General features: G+C 40.2%; 2 protein-coding genes across 7 annotated transcripts in view; both read right to left on the bottom strand.

The window, feature by feature from the left end:
• Positions 1–4: 4 nt before the first annotated feature.
• Positions 5–16,061, bottom strand: LOC139565480 (transcription factor AP-2 gamma-like). 5 transcript variants are annotated; one of them, XM_071385883.1, is made up of 8 exons: positions 15,966–16,061; positions 11,674–12,123; positions 11,419–11,470; positions 9,688–9,771; positions 8,463–8,685; positions 4,442–4,560; positions 2,856–2,997; positions 5–1,880 (listed from the first exon to the last, which is right to left on the bottom strand). In XM_071385883.1, exons 1-8 carry the CDS (start codon positions 15,993–15,995, stop codon positions 1,586–1,588), a joined length of 1,395 nt encoding a protein of 464 aa, XP_071241984.1. In that variant the 5' UTR covers positions 15,996–16,061; the 3' UTR covers positions 5–1,585. The 5 variants fall into 5 exon arrangements, with proteins under 5 accessions (XP_071241984.1, XP_071241965.1, XP_071241976.1 ...); XM_071385864.1 differs by lacking the exon at positions 15,966–16,061 and adding an exon at positions 13,305–13,566; XM_071385875.1 differs by lacking the exon at positions 15,966–16,061 and adding an exon at positions 13,305–13,495 and having other exon boundaries at positions 9,700–9,771.
• A 1,548-nt stretch (positions 16,062–17,609) lies between these two features.
• LOC139565463 (replication termination factor 2-like) overlaps positions 17,610–20,024 on the bottom strand; it is a 40,920-nt gene continuing 38,505 nt past the window's right edge. The window contains exons 8-9 of one of the 2 annotated variants that reach the window (XM_071385842.1): positions 19,112–19,189; positions 17,610–18,590 (exon numbers count right to left, since the gene is read on the bottom strand). In XM_071385842.1, the coding sequence (XP_071241943.1) occupies positions 18,400–18,590; positions 19,112–19,189 (269 nt within the window). In that variant the 3' untranslated portion in view covers positions 17,610–18,399. Of the gene's footprint in view, positions 18,594–19,111; positions 19,190–20,024 lie in introns of both variants that reach the window. The other variant, XM_071385833.1, reaches the window with a different exon arrangement.

Genomic DNA, 20,024 nt, shown 5'->3' with positions numbered 1-20,024 from the left:
CCCATTTTCTTAAACCATTTATTAATAGGAAAATCTTCACGCAAATGACTTGCCCATAATTTATGAAACACACAACTGAAACTGTTTTGCCTGTTGTACATTGCTGCTTTGTGTACATGCGTGAGTGCATTCGTGCGTGTGTGTGTGTGCGTGTGTTTGGATTGCAAGAGAGGGAAAGAGAGGGAGAGAACCCACTGCCTCAGATCTCATCAAATGTCTATGCAAGGCAAAACTCTTGCCCAAATGGGAGAATATCAACACAGTTGTTACACACAAGGTTGACTTTTTATAATCTTTCCTATAGCTTTGAAACAGCTTTACACATATTCAAAAAGCATGTCATACCAACTGCCTAACCTCTACTCTATAAAAACCCATTTATACAACTTTAACGCATTATAAAAAGTTAAACCACACACACCACAATGATACCATTATTTACATATCCCATTTAAATTACAACATAAATTAGAAAATATTTACATTCAAGGTAAAGATAACAGGGGAAATCCTCTGTTTGCAGTTCATTGTCTAATTAAAAACACTATTTTTCAAAAGAAATATATACATCTGGCATACACAGACACACACTCGCACAACATAACACATACACTCTTGCTGGTGTTCTGGTTAAAAGAGAAACAATTTAGATGAAAATGGCAGATTATGATTGGATACAGTTAACATCAACATGGAATAGTTTGTACTGAAGGTGAGGGATATTGAATCTGGTCGGGGACTGATTCCTTTTACATTTGCAAACTGTAAAAATACTAAAGTAACCAATGGGCAATATAAGTACTTAAAGACAGGATTAAAAGTAACAAAGACCCCATTGCTGTGGCTTTTGTCACAACCCACAAGTAACCATCCGTCATCGAACAATGAATGTCTGCCATTGCAAATCATCTTTAAGGTTTCTGGGGAATGTAGACAAACAAAGAAACAGGCTCCTTTTTTTTTTTTTACCAGACCTACCAAAGAAACTCCCATGAACAAAGCACAATAACACCGTACCCATTGAAGTCGTTATGAAAATTTAAGCATCAAAGAAAACAAGAATGAAGTGGATTTTCTTATCTCCTATTAAAAAAAATGGCCTTTGGTAAGTCCAATGGGAACTGGGCACCGCGGAAGAGACAGAGGAAATCAGAGGATTTGTCTCCAGACAGAAGAGGAGGGAAAATAGCTGAAAATAATTTACAACCACAGTTACCCATCTTGAAAATATGTCCTATAGGCAAACAAAGTCTGTTTTCTGTTCCTTTCCCCATGTCAACAGCGTCTAGGCCCTTTGGCTGGAAGCAGCTTATGCACCTACTATTACAGTAGGCACCAAGGTAGGTTGATCTCACATTGAAACCAGCCAATGGTAGTAACAACGCAAAAGCAGTGACAAGTCTTTTGAAAAACTCTACTCGTAAAAGAGCACAGGCCATAAGCACAGGAAATTGTCAAGTCAACTGTGTAAAAACACAAATGATCTAGAATCGGAATCATATCGGCAATTTCGCTACTAAATAGGACGTCAAAGTAGTCCAAAGGGGAAAGGGGGGGCTATACAGTCCAATGTGGGAGCATTTCCTCATTTCCTGTGCTTTTCCATTTTGTCGGAGGCTTTGCTACCGTTGTCGGAGGAACCCTGCGTTTCGCTGCCAGAGCTCAGGTACATTTTGTCCACCTGTTTGAGGGCCTCGTTTAGGTAGTTCTGGAGGGAGGTCATGGCGGCGCAGATGGCGGGCGAGCCGAATCCGTGGGTGATGAGGCTGAAGTGGGTCAGGCAGCTCTGGATTCCCTGATCGAGGATGGGTGCCGGCCGCGAGTTTCCCAGTGGCGAGCGATCCTGAGTCAGCAGGTCGGTGAACTCCTTACAGATTTGCCTTTTAAAAAGAAAACGATTACAGAAATTAGATAAAGGTAAAGAAATGTACATGACCCAGACATAGACTATTGGATTTATGTAGGTATAAGGTGAGGAACTTGTCTGCTTTAAAGACCAAAATTGAATAAAGAAAATTGTGATAAATAAAATTATACCAGTTTAATTTAAGGACCAAAAGATTTACAGCTGCACCATACAGTTTGCAAAATAGTTGGGAGATTTTCCATGACACATGGTCTATGAACTGATACACAAAAGGACATTGAATCCAAAAACGACGTTGGAATCAAAACTTTGTTTTCAAATTAAATTATTATACAAAATTCTTGCAACCAATAGACTGCAGATTTTGCTGCAAAGAGACAGAATCATTAGATCACTTTTTTCGGTACTGCCCATGTGTAGCTATTTTTTGGTCACAGGTTCAGGAATGGCTGAAAAATGTACTTGGAGCTAACTCTGCAAATAGAACTGCTGGGTGATTTGAAAAGTCATAGTCAATCAATAATATAATAATACTCTTAGCAAAGGTGTTTATCTTTCATTTAAAATCCTGTAGAAACGATGAGAATCGAAAGGTTCAGAATTTTTGTGAAACATCACAGCACAGTGGAAAAATATATGGCCCACACACACACACAAAAAAAAAAATGAAAAAAAAGATGACAGAAATTAGATAAAGGAAACGGAATGTACATGACCCAGACATGGACTATTGGATTTATGTCTGGGTGACAATTATCCACTTATATGTGTATACTGTTTCATGTACACACTACGAAATTGGGAGGTCTTAAAAGTAGTGAAGACATCAAGATGTTTTATAAATCAAGAGCAGCTTGAAAACTATTTGAAAAAGATTTTAACCGAGTCCAAAACGTCACATATGTTCAAAACTTGCAGTGTACATCCCTTAATTTGGAGGAGAGAGAGAGAGAGAGAGAGAGAGAGAGAGAGAGAGAGAGAGACTCACTTGGCAGCAAGGAGCATGTTCTTGCGGGAGTTGACCTCATTGCGTTCCACATGTGGTCGACCCAGGTAATCAGCGATGGCCTTTGCCGGAAACTCTGCCTCACATACGTAGCCAAAATCCCTTGCCAAGTGAAGGGCTTCACCTATAAAGACAAACACACAAGTGTTGCACACGCATAAAACACACAAACAAACACACACACAAAATACAAAAAACGTATCTAAGAGACAAGTGTGAATGTGGTCTTGCTGACATCCCACATCCCACAGGGGCACTATTATGTAGAAAGGGGAACATTGAAGTGGTGCAACGTAAATAATCAGTTGCGCTCAGTCTCTTGGCTCGGGGGAAGCTGTGCCAATGAGATGAATATATCCCATCTTCAGGGGTGACTTCCTGCATGGTCTTTAATGGGCTTATGTGGCTAACTGCACCCGGGCGGCCTGTAGCACCAAACAGAGGCACTTAATTGATAGACACACAGATCACTTGGGGAATGTAGCTATTCAGAAACATTAGGCTTTAAGGTCAGTTAACCCCCCTGGCAAGTCAAACACGTTATAACAAGCCTTAATTCAGACTTTGAAGGTCTCTAAATAACACTGGCCCCGAGTCATTCTCCTGCACCGAACTGTCACTCCATTTATAGTGAGTAGAGTTTATATGGGGGGAAAAAATGAAATTACACGTGGCTTCGGGCGGCTAGGCGCACAGCTATGCGTCATTGCTTAGACATTGTCTAGCCGAGGTATGACTGACGAAAGCGTCAAAGACGGGATTTAATGAAAAAGTAGACCGAGGTGACTATCCTGCCTAAAAACAATGATCTAAAACAAGAAAAATCTTCATGAAATACTTCGCCCTGAAAATGATTTGAGGAGATGGGTATTTTACATCTTTCAAGAGTTTGTGTGATTTGAAAGACAGAAAGGTTACAAGCTACATGTTTCTTTGTCCTTTGGTCGCATGTGCTGTATTAGATAATGCCACAGCCGTAATAGACAGGGTTGGACTCCGTGAAGTTGTGTTTCGGGGCTATTCTCTTACTCTACTGGTCTTGGCCAGCTGCTTGGTAACCTCAAAATGTCACCAAGGCAGTCAGGGTGGATAATGTCAAAGTTTCCTTGATTTTCAAAGGCAGTTAAATGTAGTGAAAGACAAAATCAAACATCCGCTAGGTCACTGCCATTTTGACCAAAAATGAGGAAATGACAAGACAAAGACCAGCCACAGCTACTATTGAAGCCAAGTTCCAGTAAGTTTTATACAGCCAATATTATAATAATACAGGTAATCATGTCACAGTAACGGAATCGCAGAGTTTAGGTTCACCATATAAATATAATGAATAGATGGTACAACACCAGTGGATGTGGTAAAAACAAAATGACCATCTCTGATGGGATGACTACAAAGACACATCTCTGTATATGTGCAACAATTAATTCAATTGGCTCTCCATTTTGGACGAGCCAACTTGTTCAAGGAGTAAAGATGGAGACGAATTCTATGCATTGTATTTCTATGATGTCATATATGTTTTTGGCTCATTCACCACAGTTTTAAAGACGAAGAGGGCAGCATACCTTCTACCAGTGCAGTTAGCAGGGTGACATTAGCAGCCTTCCTCCTTCCAGCGGGCAGGTTGAGCCCAATCTTGTCCAACTTCTCTCTCAATGACCGGCCACCATTTTTAGACTTGGCTCTGTTGGAAAAATAAGGACAAATACAGTTAGTGTCATCATCGTTACTTGACAAATGTCTGCTTTCATATGAACAGGGCCACATTGGGGTCATATAAAGTGAAGAAATGTCTGAATTCATAACGGTCATACAGTCCCTCTAACTAAAGAATATAGCATATTCCATTCCATAGGCTATTTGTCATTAAATGTTTTTCCTACGAATCGAAAAGTAAGCATCAACAAGTGATGTTGTAAGGGCTGTCACCCAAACTTCAGACTTCCTACCACTTTGAGAAAACCTAGCAGCAAAAGTCTCCCCCATCCCCGAAGGAGACCTCATCATTCACTTTTGAAAACAAATAAATCAAATGAAAAAGAGCCTCCGATACACATCCTAACCTAAAACAAAAATGCACTATGACACAAATAAAATTTTATTGGTCACATACACATGGTTAGCAGATGTTCTTGCGAGTGTAGCAAAATGCTTGTGCTTCTAGTTCCGACAGTGCAGCAATATCTAACAACTTCCCAACAACTACCTAATACACACAAATCTAAGTAAAGGAATGGAGTAAGAATATATACATATAAATACATGGATGAGCAATGACAGAGTGGCATAGGCAAGATGCAATATATGGTATAAAATACAGTATATACATATGAGATGAGTGATGCAAGATATGTAAACATTATTAAAGTGGCATTATTAAAGTGACTAGTGATCCATTTATTAAAAGTGGCCAAAGATTTCAAGTCTGTATGTAGGCAGTGTGTTAGTGATGGCTGTTTAACAGTCTGATGGCCTTGAGATAGAAGCTGTTTTTCAGTCTCTCGGTCCCAGCTTTGATGCACCTGTACTGACCTCGCCTTCTGGATGGTAGCGGGGTGAACAGGCAGTTGCTCGGGTGGTTGCTGTCCTTGACGGGTGGTTGCCATACCAGGCAGTGATACAGCCTGACAGGATGCTCTCAATAGTGCATCTGTAAAAGTTTGTGAGGGTTTTAGGTGACAAGCCAAATTTCTTCAGCCTCCTGAGGCGTTGCTCCACCTTCTTCACCACACTGTCTGTGTAGGTGGACAATTTAAGTTTGTCCGTGATGTGTACGCCGAGGAACTTAAAACTTTCCACCTTCTCCACTGCTGTCCCGTCAATATGGATAGGGGGTTGCTCCCTCTGCTGTTTCCTGAAGTCCACGATCATCTCCTTTGTTTTGTTGACGTTGAGTGAGAGGTTGTTTTTCTGACACCACACTCCAAGTGCCCTCACCTCCTCCCTGTAGGCTGTCTCATCGTTGTTGGTAATCAAGCCTACTACTGTTGTGTTGTCTGCAAACTTGAGGATTGAGTTGGAGGTGTGCATGGCCACGCAGTCATGAGTGAACAGGGAGTACAGGAGGGGGCTAAACACGCGCCCTTGTGGGGCCCCAGTGTTGAGGATCAGCGAAGTGGAGATGTTGTTTCCTACCTTCACCACCTGGGGGCGGCCCGTCAGGAAGTCCAGGACCCAATTGCACAGGGTGGGGTTGAGACCCAGGGCCTCAAGCTTAATGATGAGCTTGGAGGGTACTATGGTGTTGAATGCTGAGCTGTAGTCAATGAACAGCATTCTTACATAGGTATTCTTCTTGTCCAGATGGGACAGGGCTGTGTGCAGTGTGATGGCGATTGCATTGTCTGTGGATCTATTGGAACGGTAAGCAAATTGAAGTGGGTCTGATGTCCTTGACTAGTCTCTCAAAGCACTTCATGACGACAGAAGTGAGTTCTAAGGGGCGATAGTTATTTAGTTACCTTTGCCTTCTTTGGTACAGGAACAATGGTGGCTATCTTGAAGCATGTGGGGACAGCAGACTGGGATAGGGAGACATTGTATATGTCCGTAAACACACCAGCCAGCTAGTCTGCGCATGCTCTGAGGACGTGGCTAGGGATGCCGTCTAGGCCGGCAGCCTTGCGAGGGTAAACACGTTTAAATGTCTCACTCACGTCGGCCACAGAGAAGGATAGCCCACAGTCCATGGTAGCGGGCCGGAACGGTGGCACTGTATTATCCTCAAAGCGGGTAAAGAAGGTGTTTAGTTTGTCTGGAAGCAAGATGTCGGTGTCCGTGACGTGGCTGGTTTTCCTTTTGTAGTCCGTGATTGGTCTGTAGACCCTGCCACATACGTTTAGTGTCTGAGCCATTGAATTGTGACTCCACTTTGTCCCTATACAGACATTTCGCTTGTTTGATTGCCTTGCGGAGGGAATAACTACACTGTTGGATTCGGAAATATTCCAGTCAAATTATGCTTCTCCCGCCCTAAGAACATAGAAGGGAAATCACACACACTCACACACACACTAAAATTCCCCACTCGCTGTAGCCAATTCAGTTTTCCACATGACTGAGTGGCAGGCTTCGCTCCGTCCGTGGCGGGTGAGAGAGACAGTGTCTTTGGGGAGGCGTGTGTGTGACTGCCCCGCTCCCTCCACACCGTCGCCTATCGCTTCATGACCTAGTTAACAGTGCCTCAGATTGTGTGTGTGTGTGTGTGTGTGTGTGTGTGTGTGTGTGTGTGTGTGTGTGTGTGTGTGTGTGTGTGTGTGTGTGTGTGTGTGTGTGTGTGTGTGTGTGTGTGTGTGTGTGTGTGTGGCTTTAATGCGTGTGGCACTGGCGGGGATCACATGGAAGTAAAAAACTTCCATTCCCAGCAAAGATAGGCAGGAGCGAACCCCTAGTCCCTCAACAGACTGCCTGCTGATATATGGGGCACAAGGTCAACTGCTCAGCAGCAATTAAAACAGCCCTATAGCCCCCCCACATAGACACACACCCACACACAAACATACTCTATCTATCATACTGGTGCTAACTACTCTGATGTAACATATCCCCAAAGCGAAGTATCCGGAATTGCAGAGCACGTACAAAGGTAGTCACGGTGCTTCCACACAAGCAATGAAGAGGAACAGCAACACATCTGCTTTCAGAGAACCACTAAACTTTCCTAAATTAGTGTCTGACCATGAACCAGGTATGAACTTTTCACAGTATAGACCTACACTCTTTTATAAAAAGGTTCCAAAAGGGTTCTTCGGCTGTCCCCATTGGCGGACCCTTTTTGGTTCTAGGTAAAACCGTTTTAGGTTCCAGGTAGAACCAAAACAGTTCTACTTGGAACCAAAAGGGTTCTACCTGGAACCCACAAGGGTTCTTCAAAGGCTTCTCCAATGGGGGCAGCCGAAGAACCCTTTTAGGTTCTAGATAGCAACTTTTTTGCTAAGAGTGTACAACTGAATATAGACCGACAATCTTTCACTCGTTTAGTATCCAGCAACCGGAAGTAGCTCACTAACAATAGCTGTAAAACAGGAGCAACATCAGAGTAAACTGAGAAATGTATTGTATGCACATCTCGCTGTGATCTCCTAACTACATCACATCAGCTGTATCACAATCACTGATCCTTTGAGCTGCTGTGAACCATATTTTAACGGACTAGATGTTGGCCATTGTTCACAATTACACCCGCTGGGGGCGGCAGCGTAGCCTAGTGGTTAGAGCGTTGGACTAGTAACCGAAAGGTTGCAAGATCGAATCCCCGAGCTGACAAGGTACAAAATCTGTCGTTCTGCCCCTGAACAAGGCAGTGAACCCACTGTTCCCCGGTAGGCCGTCATTGTAAATAAGAATTTGTTCTTAACTGACTTGCTTAGTTAAATAAAGGAGAAAAAAAAACGTCAACACCTGCCAGCATTAGGATGCAGTTATAATGCATTTGTTTATTTAAACCTTGAGGCTAAAACTAAAAACTTAAAGCCGACAGGTATAGCTTATTATGATGATGTTATAATGCTTTGCGATACATGTTTAACGCCCCTTATAATGTCTTAGAACCATCTCACAATGGATTGACATTGTGCGAATACTGACCTGCGTAGGACTCCCCCCAGCAAGGAGGCGTTGAGGCATTCGGGAGGGGACAGACGCCGCTGCACCTCAGCCACAGTCACCTTGTACTTGGAGGTGGAGCTGAGAAGCGAGAGGCGTCCGGGCACTGAGCAGAACACCTCGGTGGGGTTGGACACCATGCCTAGCAGGGACTCCTTCTGGAAGGGCAGGCCCAGTGAGTTGCTCTTGGGGAGAGACATGGGGCCTGGGGAAGGGGTGTGGAGAGAGAGGAGTGGTTAGTATGAGTGTAGGTTAATATAGATGTGAAGAGAAATGATAATGAGAGTAGGATTAGTAAAAGTAAGCGTAAAAGTTGGAGTATCAAGGTAAATGTATCTGTATTGTCCCATTGGGAATTTTGGTTGGCAGCGAGGACAGACGGACATTAGACAACATTATTGGACTTTCTGGAGGTTGTGCTACATTGTAAAAATGTTCTTGGAGAAGAGACTGTTTCTTTGAGAAATTCAGGTTGAGACTGTCTGAAAGTTGTAAATCTTATCCACACTGTTTGTAACCTCCAAACACTGCAGCTTGGATTCTAACTTTAACATGCTTTTCCTTATAATAAACTATGAAATTTAACACCATCATAATGATTTGTAAAAAAAATCAGGGTGACTGACCTGTTACACGTAAACAACAAACATGTTTACTTTGTGGAAGCCAAAATGTAGACCATAAGTAGCCATTAACTAGATAACGATAATTCCTGCGGTGTCACAGCTAAAAGTCCCCTCATTCCTACCACCCACTGACATGACATCCACACACATACACAACTGCTCCATACTTCTTCACAGAGGGAAGATTGCAATTGCATACTCCTCACCTCCTCTCTCCTTCTCAAAACCCATTGGATGAGAAAGCCAGAGTATCCTCCCCTCTGACCTTCTCCTCCAATGGGTTTTGAGAAGGAGACAAGGAGAGAGAAGGTGAGGAGTATGCAATTGAAAACTTCCCAATGAATCCCTTCTCCCTGCCTTGCCTATCTGAAGAATTATATACAGAAACAGGGCCTATATTGGACGGCCATTTTGGATTAAACGTTCAAGGGTCTGTAGCTACTTCTAATTGAGTGACTAAAAATAACCTCATCTAAAGACTTGTCCAACTGGCAAACTAGGTGGCCATTTTGGGTCAAAGGTTCAAGGGTCAAACTAAACAAGTCACACCCAGACAAACATACAAAGTACACTACATATACCTTCGTCCTCACCAGCAAGAATTCCCCCCTCATAATAAGTCCTCTGTAAGCGATCAAAGTTCCTGCCCCCTCGTAGTCCTAGTACTGAGAGAAGAATCACAAAAGGGGGGCAAAATTATGATTTAGAGCTCATCTATTGGATAAACAGCTAAGAGGGAAGTTTTGCTTTCACCGTTTACAATCATGTACAGTAGGCTGTAGGCTGTAGGCTAACCACAGTCTGCCCTTGAGTGTAAGACCAATAAATTGAGCCATTGCACAACAACTATTTTTTTATCGTACAACTTGTTACCTCCTTAAAACTGTATGTTTGATCAGATTATCGTATTGATTCAAATCTGAAAATCAATAATGTCCACCAATGTAATGTGTGTCTCAAATCAAAAATGCCTGCAATTGAGAAAAATATATATGGTATGCAAAACGAGGCATTAGGAGCATTTAGGTAGCTTTAACACAAATGGTTATAGCTGGATTAAATAAAATATTCAAGCTTTCTACTGCCTAGATGGCCATCAAAATCTTTTGTCTAAAAACATAAATAAGTACTTGAGCATGCACATTAGGCTATTCTATATCATGTTAACTATACATTTGTTCACATGCTTCCTCCTGTGGAGCAAGCAGTTTAGCATTATACATGTAGGCTTTACTACAGAAAAGACAGCGTCAACTACTCTTTACCATTCTTGCCAATGTCATTCACACTACTAACTGTAGTCACCCACCATACCACAACAATGTTATCTATCATTACAGTTCTTGAACCTACATGTCTACAGTGATGTTGTTTTAACAAACCATACATCTAGAATACATTTACTACTAATATGATCAATCCAATATCTACATGAATCTATAAATTCATTGAGTTACAAAGGTGGTGCAGAATTTCAAATCAATGCACAACATGACCTTCTTCTGAGTCAAAGACTGTTGAAGGAAGGCGTAATAGATAACACTCTGAATCCTCCTCATTCAAAACATTTCATGCCCCAACAAATGACTGATTTGCAAGTAGGACACCACACCCCAGCTAAAGCTGGTTTTGCAGAACGTCAGCCAGCGAGTCTTGAGAAGAGCAATCCATTGGACTGCTTTTAACTGGAATTCAAAAGGAGTCGAATGCACCAGCTTAGACCTCTAAAGACCCCTCCCTCCCTCTCTTTCTCTCTCCCTCTCTCTCCCCAGTAAATGCAGGATTTCAAGGATTGCACAATGTCCTCACAGTTACATCTTGTCAGCTAGAGCCTGCTATTTTGAAAAGGTTCTTTTTCTGGTGCTCTATTCAAACGACCTCAGCACGAGAACACACAGAGGATCAAACTGGGCTTAGTTAAGTGCACCTCATGACTACGGGGATTATCAATGTATGTACGAACAAGTACAACGAAAAGCATTTCCCATTCCGATTTTTTATAATCAAATGCGAAGACATCACTGTACAAATAATTGCAAAATATTTGTTGAAGAAGATTTTTCCAGGTATGTACTTAGTAACAAGCAATCTCAGGGATGGAGTTAATGGAAATAGCACTCAATGTTTCTCTATTGCATCCGTGTTACCTGTTGCACACGCAGTGCCTTATACACCAAGCATGTCTATCTCACAAACCAGTAAGTGTATTGTCTTGAAGTGGTAAAAGCATTTTTACCATTTCATCAATTAGTTTGATCAATTAGTTAATATACAGTAGGAAAGTGGCTATGTGGAAAGTAAAATAAACTCACCTTTTTTGATGACCGTCTGATCTGCCATTATAATACTGTGATCATCTACATGCTGAAAAAAAAACAAGTTTCATGTAAGTGATGTTATAGTCATTCTTACAAGGGAGTTCATTATGAAATATGCCATTTCCATTCCGTCCATTACATGAAACCATAATAAAACCGTGCCTTTGTTGCATGCCTATATATTTTTGTTTTCGATGTCATGCTTCTTTCAATTTAAGTCAGCAACAAAATCACAATGAAATCACTCACTTGAACATCATCCAGGCCATGGCCCATTTCGTGCAGTCCTATATTATCACCAATGACGGATGACTCAATGCTATGAGCGTGAGGCGGTAGCAGTTCCGGCCGCCGGAAACCTTCTCTCCTCAAGGCGGACGAGCCGCCTTCCAGGCCCAGAATCTGACTAGCGAGTCCGCTTCGCGAATGAGGTCCTTCTTGACCCTGTCTCCCCGGCCATGATTGTTGCTGGTTCGACGACTGGTGTATGGAGTTGATGTTGAAAGGGTCGCCGAGGTGCGAGTAGGGGTCACTGGACTGGGGGTATGATATAGGCTGGTAGGGAGGTGGAAAATATGGGGGTTGGAAGTCTGAGTTGGCCGAGTGGGAGAGAGACGGCGACGGGCTGTAAAGGTGCTGGCTCACTGCGGGGAGGTGAGGTAACCGGGGGTTCCCATTGCTACTCCCGTCGTGCCTTTCCTGGGGACAGAGAGACTTACGTTAAGGTTGACAATGATATTAAGATAAATTATAAAATGTTGTGCCCTTTGTCAATCAACCAAATTCATAGTGAATCAACAATCGTCGACAAAATTAGAAATAACAACTGTGTTGATAGCTAGGCCTGACATCGAGATGTATTTTTCACCATCGTTTAGGAAGGCATGGTCTGTATAGTGAAATGTTTTACACATTCATGCCTAGGCTCACATTTAGTGGGCGAAATAAGGCCATTTTTTTTATTTTATTGCAGTACTCAATTTCTGGAGGTCAGACTATTTTTCAGGAAAAAAATAGGCAATACATGGTTTTAGTATTCAAAGTAGCCTAATAATGCATATTTTGTTAAACTGAAAAACTTTCTGATAGTTTATGCAATCTGTGGACTATTGAGGTATTGTTGTCACCATGGTCAACTTTCATTAGACAGACAGGAGGGAACTATTTTACTACCCACGTGGGCCTATAATAATAATAATAATAACAACAATAATAATTTTGTCATTTTAATTATTTACAATAACCTGATTTAGGCTTAGCTCAGAGAAATAAGCCTAAATAAATCAAAAAGCTTTCCACTTTCATTAAAATCCCACTCATGTAACAATTTTTCTTTACTATACAATCCATATAGACTAATCTAAAAGTTATTTACTGAAATCAAAACTACATGGCGTCAGTCGCCAATGCATTAGTGGAGGAGATTCTGCGGATAGTCAAAGCCCATCGAGATTAGCCTATAGACATCTAATAATGTTGCATATTTAGAAACATATTGACAATGCAAAGAAACCAGAAAACCAAACATGGATGCCCTAATGCACTTGAAATTGCATTTAAGATGAATTCCATAAAAGCAAATAGTGACAACGAAAATAGCATATACCGACCACTGATCTGTCTTATTCTAAATGCTGTATCATTTAAAAATGTTCCATCAAAATCATTTTCATTCTGTAAAACTTTTATCGAGTCTGCCTAAAAGCTATTGTCGCGCAAAAAATATCCATAAAATTGGCTACCAATTTTAGATGCGATGGTGTGATGGAGCGCATGAGGGCCACAACCTTTTCATAAAATGTTTTTTTCATAAATCCTAGCCTTGTTGAAACGCAGGCCTAATGCCGTGCGGTTTGTCTATGTGTATAGCTAGAATTTACCTCGCAGTCGTCCTCGTACTTCACGTTATCTGCTAGTTTCCACAGCATAGTTTCTGACAGGCAAAATGTTACACCAAGAAGGTTGACCAGGTAAATTGGTGGTTTTCTACGAGTTAATCCAGATAGGAAATGAAGTAATACTGTACTTCCTAGAAATCATGAATCAACTTCTTCAACTCGAGAGGAGGGCGGCGGTTCCTTGAAGCGCACTGACGTTTGAGCGTGATTCGGGCGGCTATCAACGTAGGTCTCAACAGCAACTGAATGAAAACGGTTGTCAAGCAAGATCCCTTTCCATCCCAACGACTCAGTAAGCAGTTCTTCAGTGATTATGGGAAGACGCGCTGAATAAGAAACTTGACTCCCTCTGACGGACAAAGTGATGATGTTCAAACCTTTTCTCCTTACTGAACCCGCTTGGAAGCATGTGTACTAAATTTGCATAGGTTAGATATTTTTAGGGGGCGTGCTTTTGTCATGATGTCATCTTGAATATGGCAAAATAAAAGTTTGCTGATTGGTTGTTATCTGTTATTATTGGAGCCAATCATATTGCTGTCCGTCTGCAGTTGCTCGCATGACACAAATATTATAGGATTAGGCCTATATTTCCGATAACCTTACTATAGCTTAATTAATTAAATAATAATAATAATAACTGGCCTACTTTATTATTATTCTCTTATTATTGGTAATTGTGGCTGAATAACTAAATGTATTAATATTATAGTTGGAAAACTTGCTTTAAAAAATGATAACAATTATAGCCTATGAATGTAATCGAGAAAATCTATATATTTGTTTGCCATGTTAAGCAATACGATAATCAATGCAATGAGCACATTTGCAAAACAATAGCCTATACGAAAGTCAATGTAAAACATTATGCGCGTATCCTTCAATGCGATCCACGCCAATAACATTGCAGCGCTGTCAAAATGTTGTTACTTTTCTCACTTTTTATTGACTCCATAAAATCATTCGATTAGACCAGGCGTTGGGTTCACTGGCAAAGCGCACCACCCATTCCTTGCCAACAGTCTGAAAAACGAATTAGCATATTTCGCTTCAAGGCGCTCATATCAAATATTGCGATTTCCATGCCAAACTTAATTGTTTAAATAATTTATGCATAGTTACATTACGGAGCTTCACGTTATAGTTTGGTGCCTTCACAAACCTCAAAGACCCAAGGCTTAAAAACATCTTTCTTCTCGAAACCACTAAGCACCAGGGATCTCAAACGAAAAAGTTTAATTAACATTTATGGTGGAGCACTGCAATATCCAAAATAAAGGTTCCCTTTGATGTGTTGATATGCATTACTTCAAGCAAGCAAAAGGAAGTGTTTTGAAGACAATAGGCCTAAACTTATGCTTGAGCTTTTCTTTTAATTGTTAAGTTTCCAATATTATTGTGAAATATAATGAGTCCTAGAGCCAGGCTACAGCAGTAACTTAATGGTGTGAATAATTTTCTGTCTGATAATCATTTATATGCATGGGAGAACAATACAGGTGTCTACATTTATCATCAAAGTTTTTGGGAATGCGATTCTATGCCTGTTGCGCGCATGTGGTCATCGTCTCTGGGAAACAATTAAAATTGGGTAACGAAGATCAACTCATCCATGAACGATGCGGTGGCTGTAAGCTGCGTGTGTTTTTTCTGTGCGAGATGTGATATAAACCAGAAATGAATGCTCACTAATTAATTAAGGCGTCTTTACATCGCCGTTGTACAGAGTAAAAGAGGTTAGACACGCAAGAGGAACCTTGCCATTGCGTTGTGAACAGTAAAAAAAATATTTAAAAAATAAACATTTCAATGACTATCATGTCAAGGCCAATTCGTTTAAACAAGGACTATTGACAGAATAGACACTTGTAAAGTAAATCGTTATCCATTAAAGCAATTAGCAACACGTTAGGCGTCACATGGGCCAAGTGGTTTAACGTGAAGAAGAAATGCGCTAATATTATCTGTCACACTGAAGAAGCTAGCTCGTGTAGGCTTTTATAGCCTGTGCAACTAAGACATTCAGAGACAAATGATCAATTTTGAAGCACATGCGCAATCTCAAAGTAGCCTAACTGAAATTAGTTTTATAGTATTTTATTATTGAACCATTTATCTAGTGTAGTCTATAATAGTATATGTTATTATATGGAGCAGATTTGGTCTACTGAGTATTGTGAAAACCAGGATACATAAGTTATCAGAAAACCAGTTGCCAATATGAACTATGAATCTTAGTCGCCGTTGGTCACGTATTTTTGTATGGTGACGAGGTGTATGGCAATTCAGGGCTATACTATTTATCTTCTGCAGGATTTCAAATTCCTAAATTGTGAGCACTCGAGCACCACCTTATTTCAATGGATCGACGTTATATGGTCTATTTTCACGTTGTGACATCGGCTGATGTAAAAGGGGCTTTATAAATACATTTGATTGATATTATCACAACTATTGTCTTTAATAATGAATTCAAATAGCATATTTAGCAGCCACTATCAAATACCGCGGAGTAGCCTATTCCAAAGGTCCTAAAAAACTATAACCTACAATTAATGTGCTGACTTAGGTCGAAAGATAGACAATGAATAACCCTTTAATGTTTTCAAATAACACAATAAAGCAAAACATGCATTCGCTTACCCGCCAGTCTAGCCTCTCCAGTAAAGACATCTGCAAGGAACGTAGTATAATTCCAGTGATGTGGCTACGAATGAGTGAATTCGCAAGTGGTCTGTATTGTTGATTTCACCTGGTTTTCTTGGAATGCGCATGCGCCCTGCATGGTAATACACCTGAGTGAAGGCCTATGCAAATTCCAGTTGTAAGCTACTCTGATGCTGTTAGACTTTTCTACGTCTCTCTGAAATTGTATTGCTGTTGAATCTACACATTGCAGAGTAAAATCTTACTTATGAAAGTGTATCTTCATCGAATAAATAATTTTGTAAACCATGTGAGGAGCTGTCAAAATAGGCTTAGGCCTATTCATTTTCGTTTCTTTCCTTTTCGATCAACTACAGCTCAATTTTCTTATACAATTTATTGTGGGGATTCTTTGAGCCTATACCACTGGACTAATCTAATCCCGTCCCATATACACATCACATTTATTGTTTAGACTATCGTAAACGTGTGTAGGGTTGATAGATTCATATATATATCCTGAAATTGTCGCAATTTGAAAGCCAAATGCCAGAGGATAAGAATAGCCTATAGCGAAATACCTGTCAACTAAACTACTTACTTAGGCCTACTACAACACATTGACGCATTCCAATTTTTGTTCAATGAACGGTTGAAGGCTAACAAAAATGCATGGCCTGGTTTTCCTTTAAAGTTTCATTAAAATTGATGGTGAATCACAATACAATTTTTCATACAACGACTAATCATATGCCTATATTGTTTGTATTTATTTTTGCACAATTGCGTTGAAAGAAAATATTTTTCTCTTGACTGTCAATGTATAAGCTATGTACTGTGAAAATGTTATGTGAATGAAATCATGAGAATAAATGCATGGTCACCCTATTTGATTCAGTTTAATCCATCTTTGAGGACTACATGAAGAAGATGGTTATATGTAAAATGCCTAATAATTAAGAAAATACAAGATTCCTTTTTCTTTTTTTTACAAGGGCATGGGATTTTGTAAGAATGAGAATTGAAGCTCAGAGTATGTAGACAGGCCTATAGGGAATAGGCTACATCAAATTGAAACGTTGAGGGAGTTTCCTCATAGTCTTTCATCGAAAGAGTAGGCCTACACACATACTGTATTTCATTAATTTACTTGCATGAGAAACAGAATTCCCCAATGCGACTTTTTCCAGTGGTCATATCCTAAATTAGTATAATCTAGTTATCCGCAGAGTAGAGTTCCACTACTCTAAGTAGAATCTAAGGCAAAGTTACAACTCTGCTGCCATCTTGTGACAGGAATTATTAAAGCCTTGACACCTTCGTGTGACTTAAATTACACATTTGCTCTTTTGGGTTCATTTACACTTTCATGGTCGTGTACTAAAAGTAGGCTACTATAATTGAAACCCAAATATACCTTAAATCCTATAAACCCACCCTTAAACCTGAAAAACACCTGCAGTGTCATGAAAAGGTGAGGTATAGTAGTTACAATAAATACAGTAAAAAAAGCAGTAGTTTGGCGATACACCCAAAATAAAAATTGAAAGGGACAACAAAGAAATCCCGTATTGAGTCGGCCTAATGCACATTCACTTGTACACACTACTATAATATGTTGTGCAATATAAAAATAATGCATTTTTTAAGTAAAAGGACTTCTTTATTTTGACATTGTTTGGGTTTAACAAACATAAGCGGGGAAAAAATACATCAAAGGTAACTATTTAAATAAAAATGAAATATGCACATGTGAATAAAACAATCTTTTTTTCCCTCCCATCTATATTTTGACAGGTGGTGGGTGACAAGCTATTTGGAGGAAACATTAAAATTGAGTATAGACATAAGTAATGAGCTTAAGTTTACATAAGTAATGAGCTTATGGAAAGCATGTTTTGAATGAACACTAAACTCACTATTCCACATCCTATACAAAAAAAGATAAACTAGGCCCTTGTGATATAATTTCAAAACATGTATGTCATATTGCATAGCAAACCATAATGACTTGCCAAATCTACATCATCCATAGATATAATACAGCCATTCCTAGAAAAAGGAGCATTAATAGTGCATACTATAGGCTATTGATTCATTAGCCTGAGCCAAGAATAGCTATAAGAAAAATGTCAAATTCCTTAAGACTTTACTTGAAGGATACTGACATAGGCTTCATAACCCACATATTACACATTCATAAGCAGTAGCAAGTTGATATTGCCTTTGTCACAGAAATTTGAACTTTCAACTTGCGGTTGTTGACATAAGCAGTTATGAAATGCTCACGTGCTTCTTATGAATGTATTAAGTATGGGTTATGAATGTGTTATGAATAACCTTTTATAGATACCCTTCAAATACACAACCTGGTTGTGTGTTGCCTCCCATGACCACTTGGTGGTGATGGTAATTTGGGAGGTGAAGTCATTTAGAAATGGTAGGGGGTATGGGTGACCCAGTTGGACATCTGGTCTTTGGTGCGTTTGGCTGAACTGTGGCTGGTGAAGAGAGATTTGTAGGTCTCCGACTTCTCTTCCATGGTCTGGATGGACCTCTTGCTTCCGGTTGCCGCTGAGGGTGTAACCACCTTGGTGCTGGAAGAAGCAGGGGGTTCAGGGACTGCTAGCGGGAGAAGACAAAATTACCATTAATTGTGTAGGATAAAATAAAATATCATTTTTTGGTGCCAAATGGAAATTGGTCATGTGCCAATTTCTCAATCATCTCAACCCCCCCAAATACACACACACACACTTTAAGGGTTTAGTGCCTTCCTCAATATTACAATGACAGTTATAACGTTAGAAACATCATGCTGCTGAGTTATGAACTGTAAGGAGAGGTTATAGTGTCTGAAAGGCAATACCTAGCGTTAGTGCAATTGCTAACTAGAATTAGCGCAATGACTGGCAGTCTATAGTAACTGGTAGCATGCTAGTACATACCATAGACTTCCAGTCATTGAGTTAATGCTAGTTAGCATTGGCTGGTGAAACTACCTCTAAGTTCCTTCCTGCAGAGACATATAAATGGTATCCATGAGCTCATCTGACTCTGGGGAAGTATATAAAGGGCCTCAAAATCCTCAAGTATCTCTTTAATGTGTTTGTATCCCTCCTAGTAAAATAAACCACAAATACCTGGCTGGCTGTTGTCTCCACCATTTTGTGTTGAAGTTTGGCCCTCTGAAGAAACAGTTTCAGTGGACTCTGGATTTTCTATATAGGAACAAAAGAGATGAATGGTAACAAGAAATACATAGAACGTTTCAACAAACATCTATAACACACTGGCATTTTGGGGAGAAAAACAGAATGTTTCCGAAACATTTCATGAAGCTCCTGTCTATGTCTGAAAAGAGAGGTACAATCTTTGACAATAGTGTGAATATGATGAATACATTGAACATTATGTATGTTCCAAAAGCTAATCAAAGTAGGCTGGAGTGGGTGTTTAACCATTACAAAAAAAAAATTGACCTGACGAACATCTATCTACCTCAGATCAAGACATTTTCTCATTGAAGCTATAGGTTAGCTTGAGAGCAAAATTTAAGTGACAATGCCCGATAAGCCGGTGTTTGGAGGGTGGTAACTTGTGGAACGGACATTGGCTGGAATGCGGTTTTAACCAATAACCGGTTTTAACCGGTTTTAACCAATAAGTCGTCAGGATTATTCCCATCCATTGCATAAAGGCTAACATGGACCTTCTGTTTCTAACCACTATGTGCCAACACTATGTGCTCAAAGCGCATTCCAGCTGATGTCTATTCCACAAGTTACCATGCCCATTTACACTGTTCCAGCCATGCAATTTATAAACTTGATGTCCACTATAAAAATAATCTAGACATTATCTTATTTCTTTTAGACTAACATTTCGTTGTCAACAGCAGAGATTTGCATAAACCTTGCTGTCTGTCTCTCCGAACATTTGCAACATTGTTTCAATATTAAAATTAGAACGCCAGCTGTCCCATAGTAATGAGTCGGGATAAGACAGACAGGCAGCTTTTCTCAGCCAGTTGAAATCATGAATCAGTATCATTTT

Source organism: Salvelinus alpinus, chromosome 2 (assembly GCF_045679555.1).
Source record: "Salvelinus alpinus chromosome 2, SLU_Salpinus.1, whole genome shotgun sequence".
NCBI lineage: Eukaryota > Metazoa > Chordata > Actinopteri > Salmoniformes > Salmonidae > Salvelinus > Salvelinus alpinus.
This window is presented reverse-complemented; position numbering and strand designations above follow the sequence as displayed.